At 38.6% G+C, this 21,590-nt stretch overlaps 1 protein-coding gene across 5 annotated transcripts in view; it reads left to right on the top strand.

Moving 5' to 3' along the window:
- Positions 1–15,072, top strand: part of WDR25 (WD repeat domain 25) — a 104,469-nt gene extending 89,397 nt beyond the window's left edge. For all 5 annotated transcript variants that reach the window (XM_030558750.1, XM_030558751.1, XM_030558754.1 and 2 more), the window contains exons 5-7: positions 8,991–9,161; positions 12,584–12,724; positions 13,144–15,072. In XM_030558750.1, the coding sequence (XP_030414610.1) occupies positions 8,991–9,161; positions 12,584–12,724; positions 13,144–13,365 (534 nt within the window). In that variant the 3' untranslated portion in view covers positions 13,366–15,072. The remainder of the gene's footprint in view (positions 1–8,990; positions 9,162–12,583; positions 12,725–13,143) is intronic.
- The last annotated feature ends 6,518 nt before the right edge of the window (positions 15,073–21,590 follow it).

Genomic DNA, 21,590 nt, shown 5'->3' with positions numbered 1-21,590 from the left:
CTTCCTGATAGTGAAATGTTCTAGGCTGTAGAATAGTATCCCTAGAGAGATGGCAAAAGCAGTAATGTTTGGGACTTTTAAAACTAGACTGAACACAATACTAGAAAATCTATGGAACAAAGGGAATAATTCTGCATTTGCACGAGAATGGATGGAATAACAATAGATCTTTTCTTTTCCATTTCTTTAGTCTTTGCTTCTATAAAATAATGCATAGTTACACTTTTGAAGCTTAAGTCACATCTTCTATAGCTGTATGTGCAAGAGAGAGATTATTCATAGTATATTGTTATTACAGGTCTCAGTGTTTGAATCTCATTAAAGGACTGTTAAAAGCTAATAAATTTATAATGTGCAAATGCAGTGCAGTTTCTTTGGAAACATTCTAGTACAATTGCTTTATGATGAACCATATTCATTTTAAGAAGTGTGTAGTTAGGAGCCTGTATAAACTAGTGGAGATGTTTGTACTTACTTTTATTTATGTGATACTTTGTGGAGAAAAAACAAAGATTATTCCTCTTTCAGTGACATAAATCCTTATTGATTTTATGGGTAAGATCTTCAAAGGAAGATGGAGCAGGGGCATTTGCTAATCCATAATAGTATTTGTGTATAAGTGTCTCAATGTACACAGTGATCCTTTGTGCATGTGAAAATACATGTCTGTACTGGGTACAAAAATGCATGCGTAGCACTGAACTGTTTACTAGGAATAGGGAGGGCAAATATGGTGGAGTAGCTTGCAGGATCAGAATCTTAGGGCTTGTCTACATATGGAGTTATTCAGTAGCTGTTCCTGAATAACTACTTGTGTAGACAAGCCCTTAGTTATTAACACCTTAAGATATAACTTGTAAAAATGCATAATAAAATGTTGCTTAATGGATCCTCCAGAGGTTACAGCATTCTGTAATGCATCAAACAGGGAAATACAAATATTCTTTCTCCACCAGCTTCATTATTCTTTCCAAAGAAAATGCTTAAAACATGCCATTTCAGGATCTTTATAGTGTCTCAACCAACTTGAAGTTTGTCCATTTTTTCTTTGTCTCTGTAACCTATAAACATTTCACTGTGAATGACAGCTTAAGCATTCAACATTTTATCAACATCTGCACATTTTTTAACATGCCTCAATAGTCAAGATTTTCTTTCAAAACAGAAGAAAATTAAGAACAGTAGCAAAGAGTGCCTGATCAGAACACAAAAGAGAAAATAGTGCATCTTCAGTGGCATACAGGAAAACCCATCCTGGGTTTATGGTACAGTATTCTAACGCAAAGGAACATATTTTTGTGGAAGATAAAGCTATAGAGTTTTTGACCTTTATGTCCATGACATTACCATCTGTTTCAGTAATTAAAATTGCCATTAAAATTAGTTAGATTGAGAACAGGAACATAAATGGATTTATCATTTGTTCATTTGCTCTTTATAAAATGCTCCATTCTGGTCTTAAATGTGATGAAAGGTTAATAAGGCAAATAGGATTTTTCAGTCACAACAAAACACAGGAAAATTTAATGTTGATACAGCATATGATTCAAATGAAACATTTCACATTATGAAAATATATCATTTAAAATGTGCGGAGTTAACATTTCATTAATACGTAATCATTTGACACACACTCGCACATACTGCAAATTAATGTTCTTTTATGCTAAAATGCAGTTTCTTGTTTGTATGAGTGTAGCATCTAGAAGTCTCAACTGAGATTAGTGCCATATTGTGCTGGACACTATACATACACTTAGTAAAAGGCAGTCATTGCACCAAACTGTTTACAGTCTTAATGGACAAAGCAAAGAGCTGAAAAAACTAGTTTTCTTTTTTACAAGTGGGGAATTGAGGAACAGAGAGATTAATCATTAAGTGACTCATCCAAGGCCACGCAAGGAGGCAGTGGTAGTGCTAGGATTTGAAACCAGACCTGTCCTAAGAACAATGACTTAACCACAGAACCATTCTTCTTCCTCATCGCTTCCATAAATCCTGAGTAATGGGACTTCATGCACATATCCTGTGTGTGGCCAATCTGGGGCCAAGGTGTGGGGCATGCAGTTCACTTTACTTGAGGCTTGGGCTTTTAAAAAATCAAATATCACTATATATCATACACTGCATATACTTCATGCAAAGAAATCCTATGGACCATCAATACAAAAAATAAGTCTCTTAAATTTAGCCTTACTAAATAATATTCATATCACCAATATCATTAGAATCTATATGAAACTGCTTTCATTTGCTTAAATTACTCTTCTTGAAGAACGCCTGCAGCTCTGAACTCTGCCTTATTAAAGGAGTTTCATCATTATGTTGAATTTTATTGATGTCAGAAGCCATTATGACTATCTTTGAAAGCAGGTCTCTTTTGTCCGGATATGCTGAAACTGTGCTAGTGGACTGAACGTTTTCAAAAGCTTGTGTATAATAAACCTGCAAATGGAAAAGCAGCAAAAGCCTTCACTAAAGAATGACAAATAGCAGGGTAGGCTAACTGACGTTTTGCCTAAACTGGCATCCTTGAGCATGTCATAAATTAATGTTCTAAATTAGAACAAAAGTTTAATTATGAGTTCTCATCATAGCAATATTATTGCAGTTATTTACTTTTACAAAAGATCTTTGCAATGTGAAAATGAAATGCATAAATACCTTGATCCCAATTACAAACCAAAATATTACTTCATTCATTCTAGTGATTGAACTAAACTTCATAAAGTAAAAAGGCAGCTTTTTATTACATTTTTTGTTTTTGTAGTCTAGATTATAAAACATTACATGCATATTTTGTATATTACTATATCCTATATTACATAATTTCACTTTTTGGCTTGATATTTTTTAATCTGGGTGAAGAGGGTAATGTCCTTTTTCTGTGTTAGTAAGCGAAATCACTTTGATGTGAGACACTAAAGTGTTGCTCAGTGAGATGTAAATCCAGATTGCCTCCCCCTTTTCTGGCCGCTATTGTTCAAGCCATTTAAGATGGTTGAATCTGGCCCTAACTGGCCAACCAAGAATTCCCCTGCCATAGGAAAGCTCCCAGCAGATGGAAAGCAATGTAGCTTGCTCTTATGCCAACTACCCTCTGCCTCGGGAGTAGGGCATATGAAATTTTTTTTGGCCGTACACATGCAAGGCTTGTGCCAGCTGATTCTTATGAACTATTATAATGTAATTGTGGGGCAGGTTGGACTGGTAGGCACTGTGGACCATGGGGAGAGCCTTTTGGAAACGGTTTTCAGAAAACTTGGTGTCTATATCTAGGTACCTCCTCCAAGACTTTGATGCTTCCCATAATTTTGGAGGTCAGTTCCCCGGTGAGGGAAGCTTTCCCCTCAATAACCACTTCATACTGGGGGGAGTTTACAGGCGTGTGATAGAGTTCATGGGGAATAGATTTTGCTAGTGCATAGCATTTGTTCCCAAAGATGAGTGAGTGTGATTTTTCAGAACAGTGTGAAGAGGAGAGAGAAATCTGGTCTGTTTGCAGCAGTAGCGTGGCGGGTGTGGGGAAAGGCAGCTGAAACACAGACAACTGTAGCAGGGCACAGTTAAGGATGTGGTACATGGTTTATGGTGATTGTTTTAGTAGTGAGGTGTGTGTCTCTGGGAAGAGAGAGGGTATGGTTAGATAGCTTAATTTTTCATCTCTTTCCTCTCATAGCTTTCCATTATGTATGTTATATATAGATCAATCATAGCTGATTCACAGGGTAGTATTTTTTTTGTGGATTATTTTATATAGAATAGAAGTTAAAAAATAAAGAGGTTAAATAGAAAATGTGTGTACACTTAAGAATAAATTGACAGACAAAAGCAACATGGCAGTTGCTCTATTTTTTTCTGAAGCAGATATCCAAGATTACAGTGCCGGAGAAGAAGTTAGCTCTGTAGCAAGAGATTTGATTTCACAAATCCAGTTTAAAGAGCCATGTAAAACAGGAGATATCAAACTGCATTTGTCATTAAGCAACACAGAAATGCATCTAATTTTAACATTCACCAGTGAACATGTAAAAACTGATTAACAATTAATAGCGATATAAACTAATTTTTGCCTAGATTTCCAAATATGTCTATTTTAATTATTTCTCCACTTTTTGACCTTTCTCATCATTAAAGAGATGCTATCTTACTGTATGAGTCCCAAAATGTATGTAAAGAAAATTCCATGTGGCACCCCTGGAATATGCCGTACCTGTGTTCTGTGTAAATATGTATATATGTACATTACTAAGGCTTCAGACAAACATTGTGTTGCCGAGGACCCAAATAATGTATTTGAGTTTAAGCCTAAAACACTTTTAAAAATATAGAAAACTGCCTCTTTGGATTGCTATTTAAGATTTTCATTCATTGTCCACTTCTGCACTGAGATAGCCTTTGTCCCTCCGTACAGCCTCTCTCCTTCCATGTCTCTGTTTTGTGCAGCTCCATCTTCTGATCTTTCCAACTGTCATGGTTAGAATTTGACTCCTTTTTAATGATTCCTGTTGCTAGGTAACCATCTCTTCTATTTCCTGTTCTATCTGGATGTTAGAGCGCCCCTTTTGCATTAATAGCCTCTTGATTTTTTTGTTACATGATTTTCCCTTAGTTTAAATCATTCTCAGTTTTGCTGCTAGCCCTTGAAATTTCTTATATGTTATCATTTCTCATTCAAAAGACAGCTATAGTATATAGGAGTTCTGAAAAATGTTTTTTTGTTTTTTTTACTCCTAACAGTTTATCTTCTTTTGTAACACTGCATAGTGTTATCCATGCATAGTTTTCACAGAATTATAATGTAAAGGCTATATATACAATTATCACTTTGGGCTTTAAAAAGTCTAATTGCTTCTTCTATTGTGCAAGATTCCTAGGAATTTAAGTATGAAGGGAATACGTTTACTTTTTTGCCTTCTAAAAAGGCAAGCGGATTGCTGAAAATTATGTAAATTTTGCAGACTTCAGGCTTATATCTTGTTGATTTTATTACAATGTTTGGGCACTACCTGCATGAGCAAGGGTCTACAACTGATTGCAAGCATTACATTTCCAAACTGATGAGACAGACAAAGCATGTAAACAATTGGAGTAACTGCTCACATATCTGTATGTAATGAGATGACAAGTATCCAAGCAGTCTCATAGTTTTTCAGGTGGAGGCAGTTTTATTCTACGTATACTTGATTTTCACTAGTTTGTTTAAAATGTGATCAGAGATGGTTTAGTTGGAGGACTTGACTGATACTCATCACGTTATTTTTGAACATTTTAAAATCCTTGTTTTTAGATGTTCAATATCAAAGGAAATGAAGCATGTGTGTTGGTTGACCTACACGGTCTGGGAGCAATAAAGGGGCTAATCAGATGAGTCACTGCTGTCATTCTAAATTTTCAATTGGGGCATCATTCTCTGAGCAGCCAGGGCAGTAGTTTCGCTGTCTATTATTACAAAAATAGTCAAAGTTAAAATGATGATAAGAATCTTACTCAAAATCTGGATTTCGTTGCTTTAGTTGTTTTATGTCTAACTGTATCCTTAACTCAGAGGTTTAGTGGGATTACTTAAGAATGAAATAAGATACTTCCTTTGTTTTGAGACCCATTCCTTCCGTCAATCTTAATTTCTCTGGTTTTATGAGTCAGCCCCTTAATATTATTCTACAGTAGTTTTTGAAATTGTTTTTAATAAGCCATAAATATGGTTAACGGGCTGTAGCAGATTTTCACAGCTGATAGGATTGGAACGAGCCTCCCCATGGCTATCTAGTCCAACTCCTTGTGTTAGCATGAAGGGTTCTATATTATGTTTTTCAGTTTTTAAATTATACATTTATATTTATATTGTTCATTTCAATCAGCCAACCAGTTCAAGAGTGAAAGAGGGAAAATTTGGGCAAAGACACAGGGGCAAACCCTTGTGAACAGTACCACATATCTTTAAGGTCAACAGGAGCAGGCCTAGACCTCAATGTAAGAGCCACCCACAGTGTTCAACTTAGTCCCAGAAGGAGAAGGAGTTGAGGAGACCCTGCCGGGATTCAAACCTGTGGTACCATAGAGTCCAGCTGCTTCATACTTGATGGCTAATTCCATATACCATCTCTCTTGCTTTTCATACCAGTGCATTGTAATGGTATGAAAAAGCAAGAGAGAGGTGGCATATAGGAGTAGTGCATTGTAATGAAGTTTTTTGTAGGTTTCTGACTCTACAAACCTTCCCTGAAGCTGGAGACAGGTTTTTAGATACCTTTACTGTGCTTCTTATCTTTATTGGAGTACCTCTAATGAGTTTGCCTTAACTACCTCGTACGCAAACTATCCCACTGATTGTCATTACTGTCAGAAATTGCTTCCAGATAGCCAAGCTAAGATGACAAATTTGAAGATTAAAAAAATTATGCAATAACTAACTGTTGGGCTTCTTTGATACAGATTTTGTCTTGGAGTGAGAAAAAAGAATCTTTCTGTAAATGGAGAATTAATTCCATATCCCACAGATGCATAGCATGGCTCTAGATATATTTCTTTCCTCACAGAACATAATCAGTGTTGCAATTATTTTTTTTTAAGATATACTTTACTTTTCAGTTCAGTTACTGCAGTTCTGAAAGATACAGGTATTTCCTTTATTGCTATGAAGTAAGTAATCCTCAAGCTGCTGTGCTATTGGATTGAGGACCTTTGGGTGAAAGTCTTACTCCAAAGCGATGGGACTATTCATCTAGAGCCTACCACATACCTTTCAGGAAGGAGCAAGGAACAGTAGCATGAGACTAGTGCAGGTTAAAGGCTTAGGGTAAATCTTCAATGCACTGCCCTCAGAGTTGCACATAAACTTTCCAAGAGCAATTAAAAAGGTATCCCTTTGTTCCTCATAAATCCATTTTTGTTAAATTAGGTTTCATGCACCATATCCAGGAACTCTGGAAATAGTAATGTTCTACTGGATTTTTTAAATCTTTATTTCTGTGGATTTCAGTACAAAATAATACTCTGATCACACAATGTATGATGTTTCCTTGTGTAGAAATTCATTACACTCTCATAGCAGCAGCAGCAGCCTTTGGGCACATGTAAACACATTTAAAACAATTTAGCTACATATATACACAGTATTATTGGTGTGAGGTAGACACCAGTATATGTCTCACCAATGGATTGAGAATAATTCCTGTTTTAATACTGTAGATCAAATCATGGGCCTATGTCAAGATGCACTAAAGGTCATGGGAGCTGTTCACTTCCATATATGCTGGCTCTGCACTGGACTGACTGACCTTCACAACGGTTGATCCCAGGGAATCAAAAGGGAGAAAGGTGGAAGTAGGGGACCCAGAGTATTTTTACCCCAATGGATTATTTCCTTCTCTTAACAGCTGTCAGCCTCACTGCCTCCATAGGGCTCATCAGTCGCCACAGAAATCACTTATTTGGGGAGCAGTTCAACCTGTTCCTTGGAAGGCACTGTTTCCTTCTGTGCCAGCTCCCTGGTTACCATATATTGCAGTTGGTAGGTGAAGTCACAGATGCTGCTTCTCAGAAGAGGGAGTGGTTGGGCCAGCCAGGGCCGGCACCAGGCACCAGCTAAGCAAGCTCGTGCTTGGGGCGGCAGATTCTAAGGGGCGGCATTCTGCCCAATCCTTTTTTTTTTTTTTTTTTTTTGCTTCGCCGCTTCGGCCACCCCGCAGGTTTTTTTCTTTTTGGTTCGCCGCTCCAGCCACCCTATAGAGGGCAGCGGTGTGGAGGAGGGGAATGCCCTGCTGGGAGTGGGCTGCATGCTGCGTCTGCCCCAGCTGGTGCCAGGTCTGTAGCAAGCCCGGCAGGGGGGCCTGCGTCCTTCCCTCCCCGCCGACCGGCAGGCAGCGTGGCGGAAGCCCTGGCCGCCCTCCTTCTCTCTCCCCCTCACTCCCTCCCCCCCACTGCCCGGGGCACATCTGCAGCGCCGGGAGTCCCCCTGCACCCACGCTCCGGCCACCCTGCATGGTTTTTTTTGCTCTGCTGCTCTGGCTGCCCTGCAGGGTTGCTTTTTTTCTTTTTTTTTTTTTTTCGCTTGAGGCGGCAAAAAAGCCAGAGCCAGTCCTGGGGCCAGCTTTGAGAGGTTCTTGGCCCTCTGGACTTGTATTGGATTCCACAGCTCCAGCTCCTGAATACTCTTTGATGCAGTAGCTAACAATATGGAATTTAACATTAATTTAGAAGTGGTGCACAAAGTGGTGTTAACAAATGTCCCTGTATCCTTGTTGCCATGACAAAGAGGCTAATTTCTTAAGGTGTTGGACAGAAGTTTATAAGAAAAAAATAGTGACATAATACTTCCTTTTATATATTGTTTGATTTCCCGTTGTGTGTTGTTAAATAAATATTGTGTGATGTTATAACAATGCTTCTTTGATAAAATAGATGTAATACTGCATCATTTAAAAATACTTGTGTGCTACTCTATTATCATTTATCTATAGTTAAAAATATGCCTTATGTGGCTTTAATGCAATGGTGCTCAAACTTTTCCTGTCTTGCCCCCCAACTACCAGTAATGGAACCTGTCCATGCTTCCCTTCCATTATTGCACAGTCAAGGCTTCCTCAACAGAGGTGGTTGGGCTGAAGGCTGAGCTGGGGGCAGAACTGGGGATGGGATGGAGTTGGGGCTACAGGTGGAGCTGGCCTGGGGGTGGAGAGGGAATGAGGGCAGAGCTGGGCCAGCGGTGGAGCAGGGGATGGAGTGGAGTTATGGCTGGGGGCAGAATGGGGCTGGGTGTTGCTCCCACCCTGCCCCTCCTGGAGGAAGGCCTCAGTCCCCACTATGTACCCCACAAACATTGCTCAATGCCTTCCCCTCAATGGGGGCATGCCCTACAGTTTGGGGACCACTGTTTTAATGAAATACATGAATTTGTTATGATAATACACTTGTCACCACTACAAATGACCTCATTTACATTGTGAAATATAATCTAGCCCAACATAATGGGTGTTCTTGTTTCATAGGTGATAAAAGTCTACAAAGCAGCAGTACAACAGACCTTGGATGTCCTCTTCCTTCCTGAAGGAAAAGAATTTCTTACAAGCACGGATGCAGTAAGCCGGGACTCAGCTGACCGAACAATCATTGCATGGGATTTCGACAGTGCTGCAAACATTTCCAATCAGATTTTTCATGTAGGGTTAACACTTATTATTATTTAAATGCTGATTTAGTATATTACATTGTGAGCAGAGTAAAAAGCTTTTGATTTTTCCTAAACTGCTGTGAGTTATTGATCAATTTTGCTGCAAGTAGGGATGAGTGCAGCTTATATTAAATCACAGTACTTCTGTATGTTTGAAGTAAGCCATTATAATGTTACTGTGATGTGTAAAATGCTACTTACTAAAACGCAAGAGCTATTTTTCTATTTTAGCAACGCTTACTTATTCTCTGTAACTATAATTGTGAAATGACCTAGAGAATTGTGAGTGCCCTCCTTGGGAAAATATTTCTATTTCACTGCCTATTCACTGACATATGAGCTAGGTTTAGGCAGGTACACAGGTAGGAATGTCAGTGCGTCCTGCCAACTGTGTACCAAAGTGTTTGTTATAGTATCACGTTTCCCTCTCCAGTACCTTTCCCAGGACAGCAGAAGTGATGTATTTGTGGTGATCACAGGTGAAGGATTTTTTCAATGAAATGTTTGAGCAATAGCATGGTATATGCATGTAAATACATAGCAAAGGATAATAGCAGAGGCAAAATGGTGCTGGCAAAAAAATTACTTTAGCAAACACAGGTGTAATATTCCTTGCAATTCAATTCAACCAACTAATTCATTTACATGCTGAATTGTCAAGAAAGGCTGGCAGCTTCACAGGACACTTAGTAAGTCCTTGCTTTTAGGCTCCTTTGAAAATCCCAGCCTAATTGCTCATGTAAGTTAAAGAATGCATGAGTGGATTGGGTTCAGGTAGTTCTACTTTTTTACTGGAAACAACTGTACTGGCAACAAGATGGAGTGGATGATCTAGTAAGACACTTTTATCTCTAACTTCCACAATTATGTCTTTGTCCTATTTTGGAGCAGCACACCTCCTGGGTATGCAGTTTGACAGCATGTTAGTCATTTGCTCTGGAAAGAAAATGCTTCAGTGAATAAACGAACTGCAAAGCAACCATGTTCAGTATACTGAGCAGTTTAAACAAGACAGTTCTTTTGGAAATAGAGCATCACTGAATGGGGCAGTTACTTCAGCCTTTAAGATGTCACTAACAAAAAATTGATAGTGATTTTGGGAAATAAGTACTCTTAGTTTTGTAATATTCAGTTTGTAACCTTTAAGATGAAAGTGTCTGGACTTTCCTACTATGCTAGAATGCAGATGAGAAACACATCATCTCACTACTCATGAATACACATTAAATAGCCCAAAGTATCTATTTTTAATTTACCTTCTTCTGCAAAATAGCTGAACCCTTTTTGATCAAACTTTCCCCAAAAATTTGACCGGAAATGGGAGGGGGGAAGAGGGTGTCTCATTTTTCACTCCTACATCCTTTCTGCCTGTTCTATACTGTTTTACTATCATTTCCCAAGATTGTTTAAGCTTTCCGCCCGGTGCCTTTCTTTTGTGTTTCCTCTCTCTAATATTCTTTACTTAACTGAGGGTTTGCCTACGTGGAGATTTAGTGTGTGGTAAACCAGGTTTAAATCTATAGTGCGCCTGGTTGCCATACACTAACTGGTTGCGTGGATCCTGCTGCTGCTCACTGAAAGTCCCATAGTGCAGAACTGCGGAACTTTTAGTGTGTGGTAGGAGGGTCCACATGGCTAGTTGGTGCGCAGCAAGCTGTCTCACTGTAGTTTATCACCCTGGTTTGTCATGCACTAAATCTCCATGTAGACAGGCCCTCAACCCCCCAATCTTTTTTCTGTTGTCCCATCTTCTACTTGCTAGTGATGCGTCATCATTTCTCATTTGTAAATTTATCTTTAAGCTTTTATTTATCTTTTTGCTGTCCAACATTTGAAAGAGCATAGCATTCCTTTTGCCCATTGCATAAATCTCAGATGTTTTTACTGCACATAAACTGTGATTTATATTGAAACATAAAGTTGTACATTAGAACTAAAGATGAGCTAAAACCAGAACCTCCTCCTTAGAATTTCAGGGATGGGAAGTTTGTATTTGAATCCCTGGATCTAAACCTGCCCATGTGACTTTGAGTTCTTTCTGAAATTGGAGGAGGCCCTTTTTCTCACTTTGGTTTGGATTTGGCTCATAAAGTTACCATCATTCACAATTCTAAACACTGGCCTAAGGCTAATGTGGATCCAAAAGTCACCTCCTTAGTCTCTATCTCTTCCTACAGCTGAACATTTTGAACTGAAAATAGTCGTGTTGAAAAGTGACATCATTTGTGACTTCTGACCCTACTAGGACTGGAAAGATCAGTTGTAATTAACAAACTCTGTTCTTCATGATACAAATAGCAATAAAGAGTTATTTCATACTAGGGGGGTAAATCCTGCTCCTGCCTCTTTAACCAGAGAAGATTCTCTGGCAGCAGAACTGTGAGGGTAGCCAGGGTTTAGGGACTATGGAAGGGGGTTGGGAGTAGGACTAGAGGACCCATTGCAATATGGAACCTTTAGTCTTCTTAGGGCCCCAGAAGCTGTTTGAGTGCTTTTGGGCTGAAACTGCCTTTTTAAAGGGGAGAAAGGGAATATTTTTCTCTGTGTATTTGCCCAGCTCCTGCTCAGCCCAGGGTAGATACCAGAGTTAATATTTGCCCTTGTGAACTTTCAAGAGAGTGTGTTGAGCAAATTGAGCCTGGATTTCTTTTAATTTTCTTCAGGGTTACATATCTAAAATACGGCAGTTCTCACCCATCTTCCAATCATTCAGATATGTTAGATCAGGGGTTGGCAACCTTTCAGAAGTGGTGTGCCGAGTCTTCATTTATTCACTCTAATTAAAGTTTCGCGTGCCGGTAATACATTTTAATTTTTTTTCGAAAGTCTCTTTCTATAAGTCTATAATATATAACTAAACTATTGTTGTATTTAAAGTAAATAAGGTTTTAAAAATGTTTAAGAAGCTTAATTTAAAATTAAATTAAAATGCAGAGCCCCCCAGACTAGTGGCCAGGACCCGGGCAGTGTGAGTGCCACTGAAAATCAGCTCATGTGCCGCCTTCGGCATGCGTGCCATAGATTGCCTACCCCTGTGTTAGATCTACAGACAGGGCTGGCTCCAGGTCCCAGTGCGCCAAGCGTGTGCTTGGGGTGGCATGCCATGAGGGGCGCTCTGCCAGTTGCCAGGAGGGCGGCAGGCGGCTCCGGTGGACCTCCCGCAGGTGTGCCTGCGTCAGGTCCACCGGAGCCGCGGGACCAGCTGACCGTCCGCAGAAACGCCTGCGGCAGGTCCACTGGAGCTGCGGGACCAGCAAGCGGCAGAGCACCCCCGTGGCGTGCCACCGTGCTTGGGGCGGCGAAATGGCTAGAGCCGGCCCTGTCTACAGAAGACTGCCTGATTAATTTGAACAAGTCTGTATTTCAAGCAACAAAAATATAGGAATGTCAATCTTCTCAACTATCTTTTAGGAGCGTTATACCTGTCCGAGTCTGACTCTGCACCCTAGAGAACCTGCATTTGTTGCTCAAACAAATGGAAACTACATGGCATTGTTTTCTACCCAACGACCATACAGAATCAACAAAAAGAAAAGATATGAAGGGCATAAGGTATTATTCTTCACCAGAATCTTAAAGTATTCAGGACTAAAAGTAATATAACCAAATTCTGTTCCCTTAACATGTCTGCTGGTACTGTTGATTTATAAACCAGGGTAGATATTAATTGACTTGCTTCTTTTCCTGTCTGGTTTCCTGTAATGTAGTTAATTTAGAATGATACCCATTATGAAGACAATGGAGATTAAAATAATGGAAGACTTTGTGAATTGTTAATAGCGTCACCAATTATTGATTGACTAGTGCTAACAATTTAAAGTCGTAATAAGTCTGTCTTAATGAACACCTGGGGAAGTAATTAGATCATATTGTGTAAAAGACATTTTTAGTACATTAGTGCATTTTCAGGTGGTTACATTAAATTTCCCTAATTAGCATATAGATTTACTCTTATTCTTGTCTCTTTGCAGGTGGAAGGATTTGCAGTGGGCTGTGAATTTTCCCCAGATGGAACTCTTCTAGTGACGGGAAGTTCAGAGGGCAAAATATTTTTCTATAACTATCACACTGCTAGAATCATTCACACTTTGTCTGCACATGACCAGGCTTGTGTGAGTGCAACTTTTCACCCAGTCCTTCCGTCACTTCTTGCAACGTGTGACTGGGCTGGAGATATCAAGATCTGGCAATAATAAAACAGTATTCCCTGTCAGAGTGAGTACAGTTAGTCCACATTGAAGACACGGGTGCTGGTGTTTCATCATAAATAAACCAGTGTATGTAATTTGAATTTTTCTTATAAATATGAGAGAGTTGTCATTTTGTATATTCCATCCAAGCCTTCTAAGAGTAGGATTTTCAAAAGTCCTTAAAGCTGGTCTAAGTCTGGAAGTCAATCAGAGTTAGGCTAACACTGAGTGTTTTTGAAAATATCATCTAAAGCTTTAAGCTTAAATTTGTTTTTTATCATTTGATGCCTAATGGGGTGAAAAAGGAGGTGTAGTGGTAAATATTAAACTATACCAAAAATTAAAAAAAAAAAAACATTTCCACATGACTGCAGGTCTCTGCACGTCCAACTCCTTGCTGCTCCTAGGCAGCTTAATACTGGAGTTAGTGTTCAAGTTAATATAATAATAATTTACATTTATAACATAATTTTTCAATCCAAAAGATCTCTACTTCCATGCAGTTCAGGATCACCATGCGGGAGAAATCTTCTTCTAAAGTGCAAAGGAAAAGGGTCTCCTTTTCCACAGACCTTTCTTAATTCTTTAAGATACATATCACCAGTTTTATGGTTGTTCTTCTTCAACCGGTGTAAATTGTCATAGTACCATTGAAGCCAATAGAGCTATAACAATTTAGATCAGCTAAAGATCTCCCCCAAATATTTGTACATAGTCGTGTGTATGAGAGAGAGAGGGAGAAAATTCATCTTGTGCCTTTTAGTATCAACCTTAACTCTGACTCACAAGATATACTAACTCTTTAAACATATACATAGATTATTTAGAAGTTGTCCTTATATTGTGATGATTATGTTGATAAGATAAATATGTCTTGTATGTCGGAGTTAAGACTGCTACTAGAATGTATGAGATGAATTTTCACATATCAGTATTGTGGTTAATTGATTTTAATGAACTGCAGTGTTACAGAATATTTGTCCATTTTAGCTGAATATTTCCAGATTTTTTTAACTAGTCTTTTTTATGACAATGCTGTAGTTTGCAGATGTGTTATTCTGTGATCTAACTCTAAATTAAGGAAGCATTTTGTTTGAGAATATCAACTAGAAAAGAAGAGAGTATGTACCACAGAAATGAAAGGGGGGAATTCCTTTTCTAATGAGACAAAGACCTGAATTTCAAACATCAACATCATTGGCATACCAGTGTTCTCTCCCTATTAATTCCATTATAGTATTTCAGTCTATGCAAAAGAACTTTATTCAGCTACTGGTAATAGTGTAGGTCCATATTAACCCATGCATATGGTTATATCATAGAATCATAGAAATGTCAGGCTGGAAGAGATCTTGAGAGGTCACGTAGTCCAGCCCCCTTTGTGCTGAGGCAGGACCAAGAAAACCATTTCTGACAGGTGTTCGTCTAAGCTGGTTTTAAAATCCTCCAATAACGGGTATTCCACAACTTCCCTTGAAGCCTATTCTAGTGCTTAACTACTTTGACAGTTAGATAGAAAGCTTTTTCTAATATCTAACCTAAATCTCCCTTGCTGCAGCTTAAGCCCATTATTTCTCTTTTCTTCAGTGGATGTGGAGAGCAACTGATCAGTCCCCCTTATAACAGCATTTAATGCTTTTGAAGACTGTTATCAGGTCCCCCCTCAGTCCTCTTTTCTCAAGACTAAACTTGCCCAGTTTTTTTTAACCTTTCGTCATAGGTCGGAGTTTCTAAACTTTTTATCATTTTTGTTGCTGTCCTCTGGACTCTCTTCAGTTTGTCCATATCGCTTTTTAAAGTGTGTTGGCCATAGGTGCTGACTCTGTGGGTGCTTCAGGGCTGGAGCACCCACAGGGGAAAAAATGGTGGGTGCTGAGCATGCACCGGCAACCCCCCATCAGCTCTCTCCCACCCACCCCCCAGCACCTTCAGCCTGCTGGGCCCCACGGATCAGCTGTTTGACAGCATTCAGGAGTCTGGGAGGGAGTGAGGACACAGCACATTTAGGGGAGGCGGAAAGAGTTGAGACTTTGGTGGAGTGGGGGTAGGTTGACCACATAGCAAGTGTGAAAATTCAGGACGGGGGTGAGGGGTAATAGGAGACTACATAAGAAAAAGCCCCAAATATATATAAAATTGGGACATCTGGTTGCCCTAAGTGGGGGCAGGGTCTGGGTCGGAGCTGGGGGTTGAGCACTCCCCCGGCACTTTGAAAAGTCGGCACCTGTGATGGTGGCCAAAACTGGAGATATATATCTGTTAATGTATGTACATATTATATATGTTTGTAACCTACCTGGGTCTAAAAAAAGTAAATATATAAATAGTGTACATATATTTATGTATTTAAATGCTCTGACACAAAGTAAGACTTTCATTCAAATAGCAAATCATCTACTTACAAAGTGGAGCTAAATAAAATGAAAACCCAACCACAGTCTCTGAACTGATGATTAGAGAGCTGCACAGATATTAAATTTGGATCCACATCCATCTGCAGTCCGCAAACATGGTTCATGGATATCCGCGGATGCGGATATCTGCATCTATAAAGCAGATATCTGCAGGTTTGCAGGGGTCTACTGATGAAATATTAATTTACTAAAATATTAAAAAATACCACCCTCTTGTTGAGCTCTGTTGGAATCAAGGTGAGCTAAAATGCTTTTTAAATACATACAAAATCTGATTCATTAAGTACCAAGTCCTCCTTATCTTTACTTATGCAGGTAGTGCTTTGGGAGTCAATGGGGTGACTCTTGAGTAAGACAAGTAAGATTTAGCCATCAGAGAATATGTGGTTAGAATTAAGAATAACAAATAAAATACAATTATTTTTAAATAATTTGTCCTTTTATTTTTCCACCTTGGATTGAGTTCAGGGTTCTGTGTTTCAAATGCAAGAGTTGATGTCATCACTATCACCTGTAGTGTGCACAGCTTTATTCTATGTCTTTGCTTAGACATTTATAATATGCCCATCACCAGAGTATCTAAGATTTTTGGAGTTAAGGCTGGCACCAACTTTTGCAGACAAGGCCTTGGTTCACTTTTAAAACGCATTAAATTAAATTATAATAGTAGTCTATATTTTCTTGAGTCATAGTCCACCAGAATTATCCAGGCCTGTGCAGAGTCCAACTAATTTCAGAAGGACTCCACATGTGCTTTGAAAGATCAGGACTGTAGGGCCTTATCCTGCACCACGAAGTCAATAGGATTTTATGTCCAAAACAGTTGATAGTATTCAGTTTTATACAGCATTTCAGTTCCATCTTTAAGGTTTGTTTCAGCTGTTGGTCTTGAAAGTCTGTTTATTCATGTTTCTGTTGTATATTTACAAATAGAGTGTTAAGGTGCTGGAGCAATTTTGCACTTTTCTTTGTGTTGATAATATGGATCAAAAGATAATAAATTAATCCATAGTGTTATCTTTGGGTGTCTTATTTTGGACATGATATAATTTCCACCATTCTTCCTATTACTTAGAATATTGCATATCTTCTTTATTATAGAGCACTGATCATGACTCTATAGTTAAGGCTGAGTTCTATTTTGCACTTAAAGAAGAGATTTAGCCTCTTGTTGTTCATCTAAAATATTGTGTATCCTCTTCAAACTTATAGAATTTACTCTTTGAGTAAAGAATAAATATTCTGAGAATTTACAAATAATTCCGTTACTTTTAGTTTGTTAGTTTTAAAATAATTCCTTTGAGAAATTTAGCCTGTCAGTCTTTTTTGTCCTGAATGTTCTTAATAATGGAATAACACAGACTCATACTTCCATATTTCATCAAAATCTTGTGCATAAGCTGTATTTGAAAATAGGTTGTAATTAAGCTAAGTTATTAATGATACTTGTAGCTAATGGTTAACTCAAATAGGCTGAAACAGGGTTCAACAACTCAGGTAGCTCTTAAGTAGAGCTATTGTAACATCAGAGGTGATTCAACCAATCATCACTCTTCCTCTATAACTAATTTGCATGCAATAGCTTTATTAGTTGTAATGCGCAAGTAGTATGAGGGACACTGGAGATGTGTCTAGAGTTCTAATTGGTAGATTACTTGGCCCGAGTGTCACTACTCTTTAAAGGTTCCATTGCAGAATGCTACTTAGGCATCAGTGCTTAAAGGCTCATTATGACAGTGCTGCCTCAGCACCTCTGTGCACTAAGGCAGTCCTGCTGGGAAACTGAAAAGAGTGCATGGATGGCCAGAGTCATTGGGACCCAAGGAATGGGTTCCGCTCACTTCTTCACAAAGCAATGCTCTCGGTAACACAGCCCTCTAAACCAATACATTAATGGCAAATTAAGGACCCAAAGTTGTTTTGTGTTGCTCCGGTGTATGGGTGAATCTGCCCTCTAAATACAAAATACCCAAAATCAGTAGCAACACTACATGATAACATTCATTTGGGGTTTCTTGTTTAATACATTTTGAAAACCAAGGACATTTTCAGACAAAAAACTTCATTAATATCAAATTAAGGTTGAGACTAAGTATTAGTAATTTAAGAATAAAAATAATTATAGATATGTTATAATTATACCAAACCCAGGCATTATAAACTCAGGAAGTTCAAAGTTAAAGTGACACTTAAAAAATATTCAAATATTTGAGGTACGGAATACACAAGTACGGTACCCAGGCACCTTTGACTCTGTCTTGTAGGTATACTATGAAGAGAAAAATATGGGGAAATAATTGTCATTAAAATCAGTTTAATTTAATTTGGACCAGAAACACAAAAATGCCTTAGTTTTTACGCGGTGCAGCTAAGATTGCTTCGGTGTCTGCAATGTGCATTTCCATACCATTTCTTTGAAGTGTAATCTTAATGTTGAATTTCCTGTGTTTGTGTTGCTTGGTTTTGGGACCCTTGCTCCATGTTAGCATAGTTTTTTGCCTTTGAATAAGGATTGTGAATTTGGTTTGCATCTGCCAGATTAGTTTAGGAAAGTATTTTAAATAATGCATGATCATTCTGCACAGTAAATTGTCTCTCTGAAAAATACTGATGCCAAATCCATAGTGCATGTATAACAGTAATTGTTTTTCACATGCAGCAGTGTTTTATTCTGCTGATTTAATCCTCCTTGACACAAATATAACAGTTCATTACCATTCTTCATGTGCTCATTTTAAGACACCTTATGTCTTATGAGAAGCATCTGTCCGTTGTAACATTCCAGTGAATGGCAGATTTGAATCAAGAAAATCACAAAAACTGGAACATGGTATTTTAGCAAGCAAAATCAATTATTTTCGTTTGCAGTTCAGAACCATACTTGGGGTCCAAACACCCCAGAATTTTTAGACTATTTAAAATCTGGATCTAAATTTAGTGGACTAAGATCTTCTCTAGTTTTAATTTGCTTGCCAGCAGTACCAACAAATGGGTTGCAAATTGAACCAAGGGACTTGAATGTAAGCAGACCAGGCAACATATAGTAACAAGAAATTATTCAGAGTTTTCTCAAAATTCGTGCTGCTTTTTAGTGCAAGCCATTTCACAGTTTTTTAATTTCTGGATTTTTAAGTTCTTTAGAAATTTTATCAGTGTGCCACCATATCACAGGGAAGATTGGTTCAGCCCCAGCTCTGACTAATTCACTGCCTCCCAGCTGAGATGTGGGATTAGGGTGTCAGGTGATAGCCAGCAAGAGTTTAGTTGAGCTGAAGAGCTGCAGGGAGCAGATAGGCTCCTGTAGTAGGCTGTGGAGCAGGGGAAAGAACCCTGCTACAAGGTACAGTGGAGAGTGAGAACTGCAGGGAGACTCCAGTGGGTTGACCTTGGGCCAGAATAAGGACTGGAGAGGCAGAGAGAAGATGTGGAAAAGACCCTGGGAATGGTAGCCCATGTTGGGCAGAGGAACTAATTTATTTTATCTAAGTTTCTGCATAATCAATAAGACCCTGAGGCAAGGGCTTGAAATGGACTGGGATGGTACTGAGCTTTCCTGGGCTGGGGAGCTAGTAAGTGTACACCTCATTTTGACAATGTATGGAAAATGGCTTAAATCTCTTCAAAGGCAGCATCCGATTTATCTGCTGTAGCCTAATCTATGTTCTTTTAAGAAATGAAATATCAAAATGTAGATTACATTGGCATCAGGTCTCCAAGAATGGCTCAAGGTTTTGATTACTTGTAAGAACTGTGTTACGTTATCTGATCTTTTGACTGGTTATGTTCAAACATTACCTTGTGAACATCTTTACTAGTTTGGAACTGAAATTTGATGATTGAATATATCTTAGCACTGTGATGTCAATTAAGATGTCAATATGAACCAAAGACAAGTTCTCTAATCAACAACTTTCTAATCAATCCACCTCTCGGGTAAAAATTACTATTTGGGCTGCAAACAAGGATTGATGTGATCAACTGAATCTTTTGAAATGCAGTGAATTGTTAGTGAATTTATTTTATTCATAATACAGTAATGACTACAATCTTAAAGTTAGCTGTTGGAGAGATTCCAGTTTACTAGGAAGATCTGCAGAGTATTATGTATTACAATAGATTGTCTGGTTTGGCAGTGTCTAAAAGGAACGTAGCTGTACACTGTGATTAAATTAACAGTATGTGGCTAGAACAAGCCCACCTCTTTTCATTTTTCTTGCTTTATTTCCATGTTTTTTTTAAAAGAACAGATGATGATTGTATTGTTTGTTAACGAAGGCATCATTTAGCACAAGGGTAAGAAAGGAGCTACACCATTCAGATCCTCTTGTTCTTCTCCCTCTGTCCCTGAGGTTTGGGAGATGGTCACTAGGATTTGGGAACCCATTCCAGCCCTTCAGCTGCAATATTGGCTATGGAGGTGCTCTGCCTCAACTCTGCCGCCTGGATTGGAATAATAATGCACATATTCACATTGCAATGACTGTGTTTCATAGCAGAAAACAAAGATTGTTTAAAATGTGATTTCAAAAGGGCTAACTTTAAAGAATTAAGGAAATTAGGGAAGTGGATTGGACTGAAGAACTTGTGAATCTAAAGATGGAGGAGGCCTGGAATTACTTCAAGTCAAAGTTGCATAAACTATCAGAAGCCTGCATCCCAAGAAAGGAGAAAACATTCATAGGCAGGAGTTGTAGACCAAGCTGGATGAGCAAGCATCTCAGAGAGGTGATTAAGAGGAAGCAGAAAGTCTACAAGGAGTGGAAGATGGGAGGAATCAGCAAGAAAAGCTACCTTATTGAGATCAGAACATGTAGGGATAAAGTGAGAAAGGCCAAAAGCCATGTAGAATTGGACCTTGCAAAGAGAATTAAAACCAATAGTAAAAGGTTCTATAGCCATATAAATAAGAAGAAAACAAAGAAAGAAGAAGTGAGACCGCTAAACACTGAGGATGGAGTGGAGGTTGAGGCTAATGAGGAGCTTAGAGCTAATGGTAGGATGACAAATGGGAATGAGGATATAGAGATAGATATTACCACATCCAAGGTAGAAGCCAAACTTGAACAGCTTAATGAGACTAAATCGGGGGCCCCAGATAATCTTCATCCAAGAATATTAAAGGAACTGGCACATAAAATTTCAAGCCCATTAGCAATAATTTTTAATTAATCTGTAAACGCAGGTGTTGTACCGTATGACTGGAGAATTGCTAACATAATTCCTATTTTTAAAAAAGGGGAGGAAAGTGATCCAGGTAACTACAGACCTGTTAGTTTGACATCTGTAGTGTGCAAGGTCTTGGAAAAATTTTTGAAGGCGAAAGTAGTTAATGCCACTGAGGTCAATGGTAATTGGAACAAAATACAACATGGTTTTACAAAAGGTAGATCGTGCCAAACCAACCTGATCTCCTTTTTGAGAGGGCAACAGATTTTTTAGACAAAGTTAATGCAGTTGATCTCATTTATCTCAATTTCAATAAGGCATTTTATATGGTTCCACATGGGGAATTATTAGTTAAATTGGAAAAAATGAGGATCAATATGAAAATTGAAAGATGGATAAGGAACTGGTTAAAGGGGAGACTACAACGGATCATACTGAAAGGTGAACTGTCAGCTTGGAAGGAGGTTACTAGTGGAGTTCCTCTGGGATCGGTTTTGGGACCAATCTTATTTAATCTTTTTATTACTAACCTTGGCACAAAAAGTAGGAATGTGCTAATAAAGTCTGCAGATGAGACAAAGCTGGGAGGTATTGCCAATACAGAGAAGGACCAGAATATCATACAGGAAGATCTGGATGACCTTGTAA

Source organism: Gopherus evgoodei, chromosome 4 (assembly GCF_007399415.2).
Source record: "Gopherus evgoodei ecotype Sinaloan lineage chromosome 4, rGopEvg1_v1.p, whole genome shotgun sequence".
In the NCBI taxonomy this organism is placed as follows: Eukaryota; Metazoa; Chordata; order Testudines; family Testudinidae; genus Gopherus; species Gopherus evgoodei.
Note: the sequence above shows the minus strand (reverse complement) of the source record. Positions and strands in the feature narration are given on the sequence as shown.